Source organism: Hevea brasiliensis, unplaced genomic scaffold (genome assembly GCF_030052815.1).
Source record: "Hevea brasiliensis isolate MT/VB/25A 57/8 unplaced genomic scaffold, ASM3005281v1 Scaf7, whole genome shotgun sequence".
Lineage (NCBI taxonomy): Eukaryota > Viridiplantae > Streptophyta > Magnoliopsida > Malpighiales > Euphorbiaceae > Hevea > Hevea brasiliensis.
In genome coordinates, this window is record NW_026615250.1 from 1,589,663 (window position 1) to 1,601,399 (window position 11,737).

At 34.0% G+C, this 11,737-nt stretch overlaps 2 protein-coding genes and 1 pseudogene across 2 annotated transcripts; all 3 read right to left on the reverse strand.

The window, feature by feature from the left end:
- Positions 1-205: 205 nt before the first annotated feature.
- Positions 206-1,316, reverse strand: LOC131177678 (protein DMP10-like). Its single transcript, XM_058142783.1, has one exon. The coding sequence runs from the start codon at positions 890-892 to the stop codon at positions 206-208; it is 687 nt and encodes a 228-aa protein (XP_057998766.1). The 5' UTR covers positions 893-1,316.
- A 1,470-nt stretch (positions 1,317-2,786) lies between these two features.
- Positions 2,787-5,386, reverse strand: LOC110642565 (sugar transporter ERD6-like 5; annotated as a pseudogene).
- A 1,158-nt stretch (positions 5,387-6,544) lies between these two features.
- LOC110642571 (sugar transporter ERD6-like 5) lies at positions 6,545-11,538 on the reverse strand. Its single transcript, XM_021794662.2, has 18 exons — positions 11,166-11,538; positions 10,926-10,988; positions 10,484-10,573; positions 10,318-10,377; positions 9,856-9,921; positions 9,702-9,767; positions 9,551-9,626; positions 9,400-9,464; positions 9,038-9,130; positions 8,782-8,862; positions 8,578-8,662; positions 8,465-8,508; positions 8,319-8,381; positions 8,179-8,238; positions 8,037-8,090; positions 7,186-7,245; positions 6,971-7,085; positions 6,545-6,863 (listed from the first exon to the last, which is right to left on the reverse strand). The coding sequence occupies exons 1-18, from the start codon at positions 11,352-11,354 to the stop codon at positions 6,736-6,738; spliced, it is 1,458 nt and encodes a 485-aa protein (XP_021650354.2). The 5' UTR covers positions 11,355-11,538; the 3' UTR covers positions 6,545-6,735.
- Positions 11,539-11,737: the final 199 nt, after the last annotated feature.

The window sequence follows — 11,737 nt, forward strand, 5'->3', positions numbered from 1 at the left end:
TAAGAATACATAATTAATAAATTTTAATTTAATAATATAATAATATTATCAAATTCAATCCACAAATTTAGTTATCTTAATAGGAATTAATAAATTATTATTAATAATTGATAAAGAAAATTAATTATATAATAAGTATCTAATATTTATTTAATAATATATATTGAATTTCAATTCAATACTGATTATCTTTATTTTTATCCCTTCAAAGATCGGACCGGTTTTGAAAACGATGGTCATGGATCTCAGGACCCAATGGTGTCGTGTCTCCATAGCCAATTCCTCTACGTTTAGTGGGAAAAATCATGAACAAAAAGCTGCTCAAAATGCCAGCTCCTAATGGCAAATTTATGATCAGTTGTTTCTCATTAGCTCCTGCTTTAAGAAAGAAACAATCTTGCACATCAGTGCTACTAAGAGCAAAAACCAAGAACACCGTTAGCGATGCAAAGGCATGCACAAAATCTATCACAGTGATTCTGTACTTTGCCTTCTGGTTATCATCCAGTTCTTCCTCTCCGTTCCCATCGTTGCAATCACAATCGTTGAATATATATATGCCTTTAAAGGTGGCAATACCATAATAAAGCTTCTTGTCTTGCTGCCCAATGAAACTGTCGGTGAACGAGGAGATGAAGCAAACTAGAGAACAACAAGCAATCACTGCTAAGGTGAGGTACTTGTTTGCTACAACACACTCACCATTATTCGAGAAAGAAGGTACAAGGGCTTCAAATATAAGTACTGTTCCTGTTGGCAGAAGGTTTGCAAGATTGGCTGCAGCAGTTGCTGCACTCTTAGTGCCAACTTTTGACATTTCAATAAAGGATTTGGTGGTTTTACTGTTTGCTGGTTTTGGTTTGAAGGTATCTATCGCAGCTGGGTTCGCCATATGAAGGGATAAATAAAGAGGTGGAAATTAGTTAAAACAAGCTTGCTACTGCCTACTGTTTTGTTAGCATATATGATATGTTCGTTATGTTTATAGGCAAGAAAAGGTTGCATATGCAGAGGGAGTAGCGTCAGGGTATCCCTAAAAAATGGCCAAATTAATTTGTTTGCTGCAAGAAATATGTAAAAGGCATGTCATTTGCATTTTGCATGCATGAGTCACTTTAATTAATATCTTGCTTTGGTGAATCAAGAAAAAACAAGATAGTGTTTGCTTCTGCATCTTTCTTCTCAAGAATTGAGCAAAGAATAAGAGATAGATAGAGAATACACTTGCTTAAAGTAATGTCTCTCTTGTTTACCTGCAGAATGGTGCCTAAACATTAATTTATGCATGAATATATAAGCACAAGTGGTTGCATAGAAGTTGACCTCCATAAGTTACTCGAGAGAACAATATACGATTGAATGTAATTCTATTAGTGTCCTATCAAATCATGGCAGCTATTTCTTGATTTTAAAGTCACAGCATGATCTTGTTTCTTCTCAGGTGAACCTTATTCCTCCTAGCAGAAAAGGTTAAGAAAAGGACCACTTTCCTTATTTCTAGCTTTGAGGTTAATAACCATAGATTTTTCAGGTCAAGTCATAATTCAGCCCAAAAAAAAAAAAAAAAAATCTGAAACACAAGCCACATCATAAGATTTTCAGTAAACAGTTAGGAATTAAGTTGATTAGAAACAGTTATACTTGAATGCTAAGCAGTAGGCACGCTGCGAAGAGAAGTGCAGAACTAGAGAATGACTAGAAACTAAAATCTATCATTCCTGCATCAGCAGAGGATAAGCCCCAAATTTCATCTTCTGTGCCTACTGCTAATGGAATTGACTTGAATTGATACATTATCTAAACCTAATACAGTATGTAATGCTATGAATTTGAGATATGAAATCTTCAGTATAGCCTAATGGGGAACTATTGTTTATAAAGTTCTATCTATTGGGATCTCCAAACGAATTTCCAGTCTAAAATTGTTACTTTTATTAGTCTATCAATCAAAGCAGTTCTCTGGTAGAACTGGAGCTCAAATTTTCAAGATAGAGCAGGGTACAATTGGATCCAATAAAATTTCAATAAAAGACAATTTCAAGTCAAGAAGTTTTATTAATCATCTAATGTTGTGCTAGGTCTCAGTGAATAACCAGAACAACTTCTTGAATATTTGCAGTGATAATGTAAGAATAACAATAGGATCAAGAACCTCAACTTCAAGTACTGTAATGCATGGATTTATCTTAGAAATATTTAAAGAGGGAAATACATCACCTAAGCATGGCAGGCCTATCTTCTCTCTGTTAATGGGTTCATCACTGCTTGTATTTCTTCCAGTGTTCTTCCCTTAGTTTCAGTTGCTATCTTTGCAACAAACAGAACAGTCAAGCCAGAAACACTGGAGAATAAGAAAAATGTTCCTGAAACAATGAAGGGGTGGTAACTTGCATTAGGCTATGGCAAAATTAAAGAAAAAAAACACATGCACATACACATCCAGAGATAGTAAGACAGCAAAAGAAGAGAAAAAAAAAAATACCAGCTGAGCTCCATTTCATTAAGAAATTGAAAATGTAGGAAACAATCTAAGAACTAAACCAGTTGACTAAAGACACAAGGCTTCCAGCTGAACCCTTCATGTTTATGGGAAATATCGGAAATAGCAGTTCATTAGTCAGTTTGGCCAAATATGGATATCTTAATTAGGCACGATATTGGAACTTCAAGTTTGATAAACTTCACTAACCTCTGACATAATAAGCCAAGGAATTCCAGAAAGCCCAAGTACAAATGATGCATATATACCTGATTTCATAGTCTAATAAATCAACACACAACTCATTTATATCCATTTTTATCTCACGAGTATTTCATCTTATCAAAATGGATTTGCTAGTAAAGATTCAAAACATTGGAGAAAATTTTAATTCATGTCATTTCATGCATTCACGAGCAAAGATGATAAGAGTTTCCTTTTGTAAATCAATAAGTGCTTGTGCAGTTTAAAACCTACTGTTAATAAGGCAGTAAAATAAACCAAACTGCTGAAGTACTTATTGTGAGTATGCGCATAATATACGAGTGCCTGAGACCTGAGTGTATGCATGTGAAAAAAAAAATCCTCTGTTAAGTTGACTTGCAATCAAACCAAAAAACACCAAAATGGGGGCGATATGCTCTTTCCACTGTTGAAAGTCCTAGTCATGGCAAAGAACTAATTTCTCGGGAAATAAAATTGAAGTAATAATGACATAAAATAATCCTTCAAAGAAACTATTGTTGATTATTATTTAATAGACCTGGCAATGAGAATGACAACCCTGCTAGAAAGCAACCTAAGCATGTTCCTGCTGCAGAAACCTGCAAAACATCAATAAATTTTAGTGTGGTCTTTTTTTCAACAACAACATCATTACAAATAGAATACTTGGTGTTTGTACCATCAGAAGTGGTCTTCTTCCATTTCTATCCATTAAGAATATACCTAATATGTTTGTTGGAATCTGTATAGGGAAAATTTTAAGAATCTCATTAGGCAATAAAAAAAGATGTTGAAATTCACATTTATGAGTGAATAACCAGAACAATGGCCAGTGCTATAGTTCCGGTCTTAGCTTAAAACCTCACAATGAGTGAACGAGCATATATGCGCTGGAATAAGTCTAGAATTCTACCCTCCAGAAGCTATGTGAGATTTTCCATATATTCCTGGAAAACAAAAGGATAAGTTTATATTTCAATTCTATCAAATTCCAAGCAAATTTAATAATTAGGAGTTTCATTTCTTTCCATTTAGAAAGGGCCCAAAGTTACTTGAATGTCAGTAGCTTCCTCAGAAATATCAACATTTTCTCCTCGAAAGCGCCTCAAAGCAGCTCGAGACTCTTTTCCTTGATCAATCTTTGCCTGCAGGTAATTTACATTAATCATTCAATCTCAATAAGATTTGTTCTTTGATCCACCATGATATAAGAAAGTGCAATTAATGATAGCTTTAGCAAAAAGAAGCTTCCTTACAAAAATTATCATAAAATAGGGCTAGTATTTCCCTTCTTCAAGACTCAGTTAATGCATCTCCAACTCACCAGCCATCTTGGTGACTCTGGAATGATTAATAGACCTAAAAGCTGTGCTAGAGAAGGGATGATTCCTGCATTTAATTATAAAGAGTCCTGTTGCATGAAGTTATCATTTTATAATTAAGTCAATACAAAGAAAGTGAGTTCAACTTATGATGGTAACTAGAAGAGCCAGGATCCGCCAGGAGATGACAACTCCAATAAAATACGTCAATGCTATACCAAAACATATCATGAACTGGAAAACAAGCATTAGCTACACACTTAAGCAAAGAGTTCTTTCTTCAACGCTGACAATGTCTATGCTTTACCCAATGAACACTTGCAAATCCTCCTCGAAGATTTTTCGGTGTTATTTCTGCTATGTATACAGTTATCTACATCACAAAACTTTTTTCAATTGACAGAAGTTAAAAAAAAATAAAACAGCAATTTCTTTTAGAATTACCACATAAGAAAGAACCCCAACACCACATCCTATGAACAGTCTTCCAAGGTCAAGCAACCAAGCAGCCTTTCAAGTTTCAACAAGCACGAGATGGTTATTGTTATTTAAAAAAAAATGTTAACAACAAAAAGAAAAGAAAAATAAAATAAATAAAATTCCTAAGCAGATCACTGAATTATATATCCTTGAGGCACTCACATGGAGTACCTTTAACTGGCAAAACATTAACTTCACAGCAAGGAAAAAAAGGGAACCTGAGAAAGTGAGATTAAAAGCCACCCTATGATGCAAAATATTTGCGAAATCCCCATTGCCTGTTTCAGGAATATTGTCAAACAATGAGTATAATAACCTATATGATAACATATGTGGGTCTGGAATTTCAAAATAGGTCCAGAAATAGCACTGGAATTTGAGAAACTTACACCTCTCCTACCAATCAAATCTGCAATCTTTCCCCTAAATATTGCCCCAAACATTGCTCCAATAGTCAAACTTGAGCCAAAAACTGAGTGCTGAATGGTGAGAATTACATATTTAAATTACAAGAAAACATCTGAAATAATCATATAAGTTATGATAAAGTACACAATGCTCTAACTATATATCTTACCTCTGCCAAAGAGAGGCCTAGATCATCTATGATACCAGATTCAGTAGGCGATGAATATGCAATCTGAAAAAGAAAGGAGACCACATTAAGATTTATACTAGAGAGAAAGAAGAATGGTAATGGGTGCAATGGTACTTAGTTACTTACAGAAGCACCAAAAACATAGGAACCACAAACAGCGATGAAGGTGTTGAACACTAGCACACCAGAGGCAGAGGCACCACTCTCCGGGTGGTAGCCTATGTTAATGCCATGTTAAAGCAGAGAACCCCTCAAGGGAACTTGTGTGCTGTCTCCTACCATTTTCTTATGAAACAAACAGAAGGTGAGGAACTATGGTCGTTGTAGTTTTTAAGAAAAAATAAAAAGATTTGGCGGTACCATATCTTCATTACTTGTGCCCTGATCTGAGTGAACCACCGGTCAATCCTCATTAGTCGTTATGTCAGTTAAAAAAATTAAATTGACTAAATTATAATAAAATACTGTTTAATTTTCTCTGTCTTGGCTTCCTCTTCCAACTTTCTTCTCCAAAATTTATGTTTTGATTTCTTACCCAATTCACCCTTAACCCCACAAATTCAATCAAACCCAGTTTAGTTCTCTCATCAACAATTCTCAGATTGTCAAAATCTAGTCTACCCATTTTCCTCTAATTGATGTTCAGAATTGGGGCTGCCATCCTCCATTTCTCTGGTTTCCCTCCTATACTTTCCCTCTCAAAATATCATAATACTGTAAAGGGTGCATTACTATCAGGTCCTTACGATTTATCAAAATTAATTATTTAATTCACATATTCTTTTAAAATCCAATTAAAACGACCCTTATTTTGAAAATTTAATTAAAATTATAGGAAATAAACGGTATAAATAATTAAAATTATGTGAATTAAATATTATAAAAATTCAAGACTAAAATAGAGTGACTAACTTTTTTTCAAAGAACTAAAGAGTTTAATTTTACAAAATATAAAGATATTCTAATTAAGTTTTAAGTAGTTAATTTTAACAAATTATAGAAACCCAATAATAATTTACCCTAGTATAAAACAAAATTAATTAACAATTAAAGTAAAAAAATTACCATTAATTGATTTTTATCGCTTTCAATTTCACTCTCAAATTAAAAATCAAATTCAACAAATATTTAACAAATTGAAAAAGAAAATCAACAATTTAAAAAAAAATTAAAAAATATAAAGTTTTACTTATTACTTTGATTAAAATTCAAAAAATTGAATAATAATAATAATAATAATAATAATAATAATAATAATAATAATAATATAATTTACTAAAATCAAATTTGGGCTAAATTGTCCTAGCTTGCCAAAATTTGAGATTAATTGATACAAATTGACGAATTTGGATTTAATCATCCATGGCTTCAAATTGACCTTATTCCATTTTAAACCAGTCAATGAACAATCCGACAATCTGCAACATGCATAAGTTGAAATGGGATATCAAAATGATGAAATATAGCATTTAGAAAGCTTGTTTCACATGGAAACCAATATGTTTTTTCATACTTGAACCCAAATATTTCAGGTCCATTTTCTATCCAAGATTTGCATGAGCTACAGTACTCAGGCCTTACTACAATCCATCAAAACATAGAATGAGTGTAAGGTGAGGATGCCAAATTTATCACTTGGATAAAAATGGATTCATGGATGCTTGTATTTCTTCCAATGTTCGTCCCTTGGTCTCTGGCACCAGCTTTGAAACAAACAGAACAGTTAGGCCACAAACACTTGAGAATATGAAGAATGTTCCTGAGGTAAAAAGATTAAAAAGATAAAGGAAAAAAAAAAAGATTAGATCATATCTAAATAATTCTAGACTTGCTTGCACACATTCACTAGCACATTGATCATTTTACCCGCTGAGCTCCAATTCATTAGGAAGTTAAAAGCATAGGAGATAATCCCAGAACATAGCCAGCCAACTACTGTCACAAGACTTCCAGCTGAGCCCTTCATGTTTATAGGAAATACCTAAAATTGAAACCATTTTCAGGCAGCAAGTCCTCTTCATGTATGGAAAGGTTATGAAAAGCAAAGATTGCGGAATTCCAGCCCTATTAGGTCAACCTACCTCAGACATTATAACCCAAGGAACTCCTCCCATGCCTAGTGAGAATGATCCTATATACATCTGAGTATACAATTCAACAGATCAATATATATATACAAGGCATTTCCTCTAAAAATATGTAATTAGATGAAGTTTGAAATGAGGCAATGGTAAACAAGCTTGAGGCAACATTTCAATGTTACAGCCAATATCATTATAAAGTTAGCAACAAAAATAAGGAACAACAAACACCGGGTAATGAATGGATTGATCCAATCGGTAAAGTGGTACTTTTCTGAGAAAGAAAGTCAATACCATTTAAAGAATGGAAAAGACTTTCCAAAAACATTACCAAATCATGCAGTAGTTTTTTCTGCCAATTCTAATCCAGTCAAAAGATGATAACAGAACATTTCATCATAAAGATTCATTTAGTTCCATATGAAGAACAGAATGTATGAAAACCGATACACTATCTCCTTGTTTGAAAACTAGAATTTTACAAGAATTCAATTCAATTGATTTCTTTTTGGTCAATTCTCATGTTTGGAATAAAAGAATTCAATTTTTTTTAACTTAAAAAAAAAATCAAAAGAAATAGAAATCAAGCATGATTTTGTGAGATTCAATTGAATTATTTTCTTGCAAATAATTTATTCCAAAAGAAGCCAATAAGCTTAACCTATAAACGGAGGGTTATGCTAACACCACCTAAGGTTTCAATGCTGGAATTGGTAGGCAGATCAAGAACGGGTAGAAAATAGTTCAAAGCATATACCAAATGAAATTCCTCCATATGATCTGCTTTTCCTGTGTACATATATCAAGAAGAAACAGACAACTGAGTTTAAAATTAATCTAAACTTACATACCAGTACACCAATAAGTGCCAAAAAGGGAGAGAACTCTATCCATTTATGAAGGCCCTGCAAATGGCAAGCTTGTAATCCACGTAAACACAAGGGAAAAAGAAACAGTAAACCAAGAGAAAAGTTGACTCTAATTTTTGAGAACCTGTGACAAAAATGACAATGCTACCAGGAAGCAACCCAAGCATGTTCCAGCTGCAGAAATCTGCAAAATTCTAAGCATCATGATGGGTTTCTTTTTCCAAACAACATCACAAATTTGGAACAATTCCTGGGAGTGCTTACCATCAGAAGTGGTCTTCGCCCAGATATATCCATCAAGACTACTCCCAGTGCTGTCATTGGAATCTGCAGAAAATCAGATGCCATCTCTTAGAAAAGCATCAAGCAGAATGCAATACATGTATTACAATAGAAGTCAAGTCATTGACCTGGACAACAGCCATTGCAATAGTTCCAACACTACCAGAGAAACCTGTCATATAATTAGGATTCATCACTTTTCCTTTTCATTTATTATTCATTAATTATAATGATGACATACCAGCTGACACGAATATAGAACTTGCATAAAATGCAATGCCATTGACCCCTCCAAATTGTTGCAGTACCATCAGGCCCACTCCAACCTTAATAGGATTTCAATTATTCTTTAAGCAATCCCTCCAATCCAAATCAAACAAAATGAAACATAAAAAAAGAAAAGAAAAAAAAAATGCTGCAGCTAGGATTAACTTAGAAAACTCACAATGAGTGAATAAGCATATTTCCTCTTGAACAATTCAAATATGGTAGCTTCAGAATGCTGTTGAAGGGCTTCTGTATAATCCTATAAACCATAAAAACCCCATCTCAGTTCTTGCTTTGAGATTATAATCAATACAAAAATGCAAAATGAGCCAAAGATTCCATCTTTTTCTGAACATAAAGTGTTTGAGAATAAAATGATAAGTGGAAACCAGAAGATTCAAATTGTTATTGTACAAATAAAGTAAAAGCCCTACCCTAATCTCAGCTGCTTCATCAGATATATCAACATTTTCCCCTCTAAAACGCTGCAGAGCGGCTTCACAGTCTTTCCATTGTCCAATCTTTGCCTGTGAATGTCATTTAACATTTAAAACCACAATCTTTCCTAGCCTCACTGCAATGCACAAAAGAAATTATAGCCATTTAACTACTTTTCATAAGCATACCCATAACAATTTTCATTTTTCATGTTTTGGGCTGAGAGTTGTAACACATTTGTAAAAGTTTTTTGAGAGTAACAGAAAACAAAACTTAATTATTCTTTTATTACTTTTTTGACAAAAACGTAATCCATACATCGCCTGATAGTGAGCCATTACAAATTCACAATGCTCACCAACCATCTAGGAGAATCTGGAATGAAGGATAGCCCTAGCAGTTGAACAAGACATGGAATAGTTCCTGAAGTCAAACCACAGACAAGCCATGTATTATGCAATTACCTTTACAGTGCATTAAAACACCACAAAAAGAGACAGAAATATTACCAATCAGAGCCAAAATTCGCCAGGACACAAAAGCTCCAATAAGATACATAACTGAAGCACCGCAACATATCATCAACTGAAGAATCAGTGGTAAGTAGGCATTCACAAACTGTATACCCTTCCAGCCAACTAAACAATACTACACAATTACCTGATGCAATGTTGTGAATCCTCCTCGTATATTCTTGGGTGTAATCTCAGCTACGTAAATAGGCACCTTTTCATTAATTGGATGAAAACGAATTAATCCACATTCTCCACACGTGAATGAGTAATCAAATGGGTTGCAAAATCAAAAAGTTTACCACATAAGCAAGAAGCCCAATCCCATATCCTACCAACAGTCTTCCAAGATCAAGCCACCAAGAAGCCTTTCAACATGCATTGAATGTTAATGAAGTAAACTAAAACCAAGAAAAATAATGCTATTCAAAACTTCATTATAGTTTTATCTGTCCTCTGATAGTTATGATCATTTAAAATTACATCCACTAAAGAATGTGGATGCTGCTCTAAAGAAGAATTGCTTTTGCACAATCAGGATGATCCAATATCCTATTGCTTAAATTTTCAGCATTAGTTCAAAGGTAGCTTATCCTTGGGAATTCAGTAATGAATGTCTGCAAGACAATCCAAGGTTCACTTCTTTGTAACCATGCATGTAAAGAAATGAAAGCTTTCATTCTATATCATTCTATTTGGCAATCATACAGAGAATGAACAAATTAAAGAAATAGTGGAATGGAAAGGAGACACGGAAAGAGAACCTTTGAGAATGCTATTGCAAGCCATCCTATGATGCAGAATATTTCTGAAAAGCCCATAGCCTGGTTCACCACAACCAAATAGATAAAAACCAAACAGTTAAGAAGAGTTGTTTGATAGAACTTCATGGTATGGCTAGTGATAATCACAGTAACAAGAAAGCCTTACACCTCTTCGACCAATGTAATCTGCTATCCTTCCACTCATTATTGAGCCTATCATTGCCCCGATTGTTATTATAGAACCAAATAGTGAGTACTGCATAATAAAATCAAATTGAAAAGGAAAAGAAATTATAAATTTGCATTTTCATCTAATTAGACAGAACACAAAGTAATTTTGCCTCAAAGGTATCAAATTTCTAACGAGAGAATGTTTTTCCCTTCACATGCAGGGTAATCCATAGAAAAGGAAAGGTTCATAACTAGTTATCAAGACTTCTTTATTTCACAGTTTATGCAAAAAGACAGCATTCATAGTGCTACATATATACTTGCATATCTGTGAAATGTGAATTTAATAGAGGCAGGAATGCATGAGAAATTAAATGCAATGTATGAAAAATTAAAATGCCAGCTTTCTGTTACTTCTTTTTTCCATCATTGTTTACCTCTGCCACAGAAAGACCCAGGTCGTCCATTATCCCAGCCTGAGTGGGTGATGAATATCCTACCTGTCCATAGCATGGTTATTCAATAACAATATACCATTTGGGTACCCCATTAAGCCTTGTTAGTTCACATTAGCTCATCGTCAAAGGAAGGATTTTTGGCGACGGGTGGGCGGACATTAATTAGGAAGTTGGTGTTGATGTTAATTTGAGCTCAAAAATTCACTAGAGAGGACTTACAGCTGAGCCAAAAACATATGAACCAGAGACAGCAACCAGGGTGCTTATAACCACCACAGTTGTTGCTGAAGAACCTCCATTCTGCCCATCTCCACCAACATTGGCATCATCTCTTCCACGTATCTGAGATCTATCTTTGAGAAGCAGAGGGCTTGATATATCTCCTTCTTCTATGCTTTCCCTACCCATTTCCTGATTTTCTTCGGTGCCCAAGAAGACAGTGAAGGAAATGTAGGAGGCTTATATGAATTCAAGACAAAGCAAAGTTCTTGTTTAAAGAGATACACAGAGCTTTGGGTTTGTTTAATTGGAGTAATTGAGGCAAGGACAACAAAAACAAAGACAAAGACGACATTGAAATGTCATGGAGTTGGTGGAATTTCAATTTTTTTAAAATAAATATAAATTAGTATACTTCCTGTTCTTGCAACTGCTGCTTGTACTTTTGGTAATATCACTTAGACCCCTCATGTTCTTCATTTTCTGATTTGAAACAACGTGACTTGACAATTTTAACAAAATTATCAGTTTAGATGTAATGGTAATTTCACAGTTATTGCTAAATGCTGTTA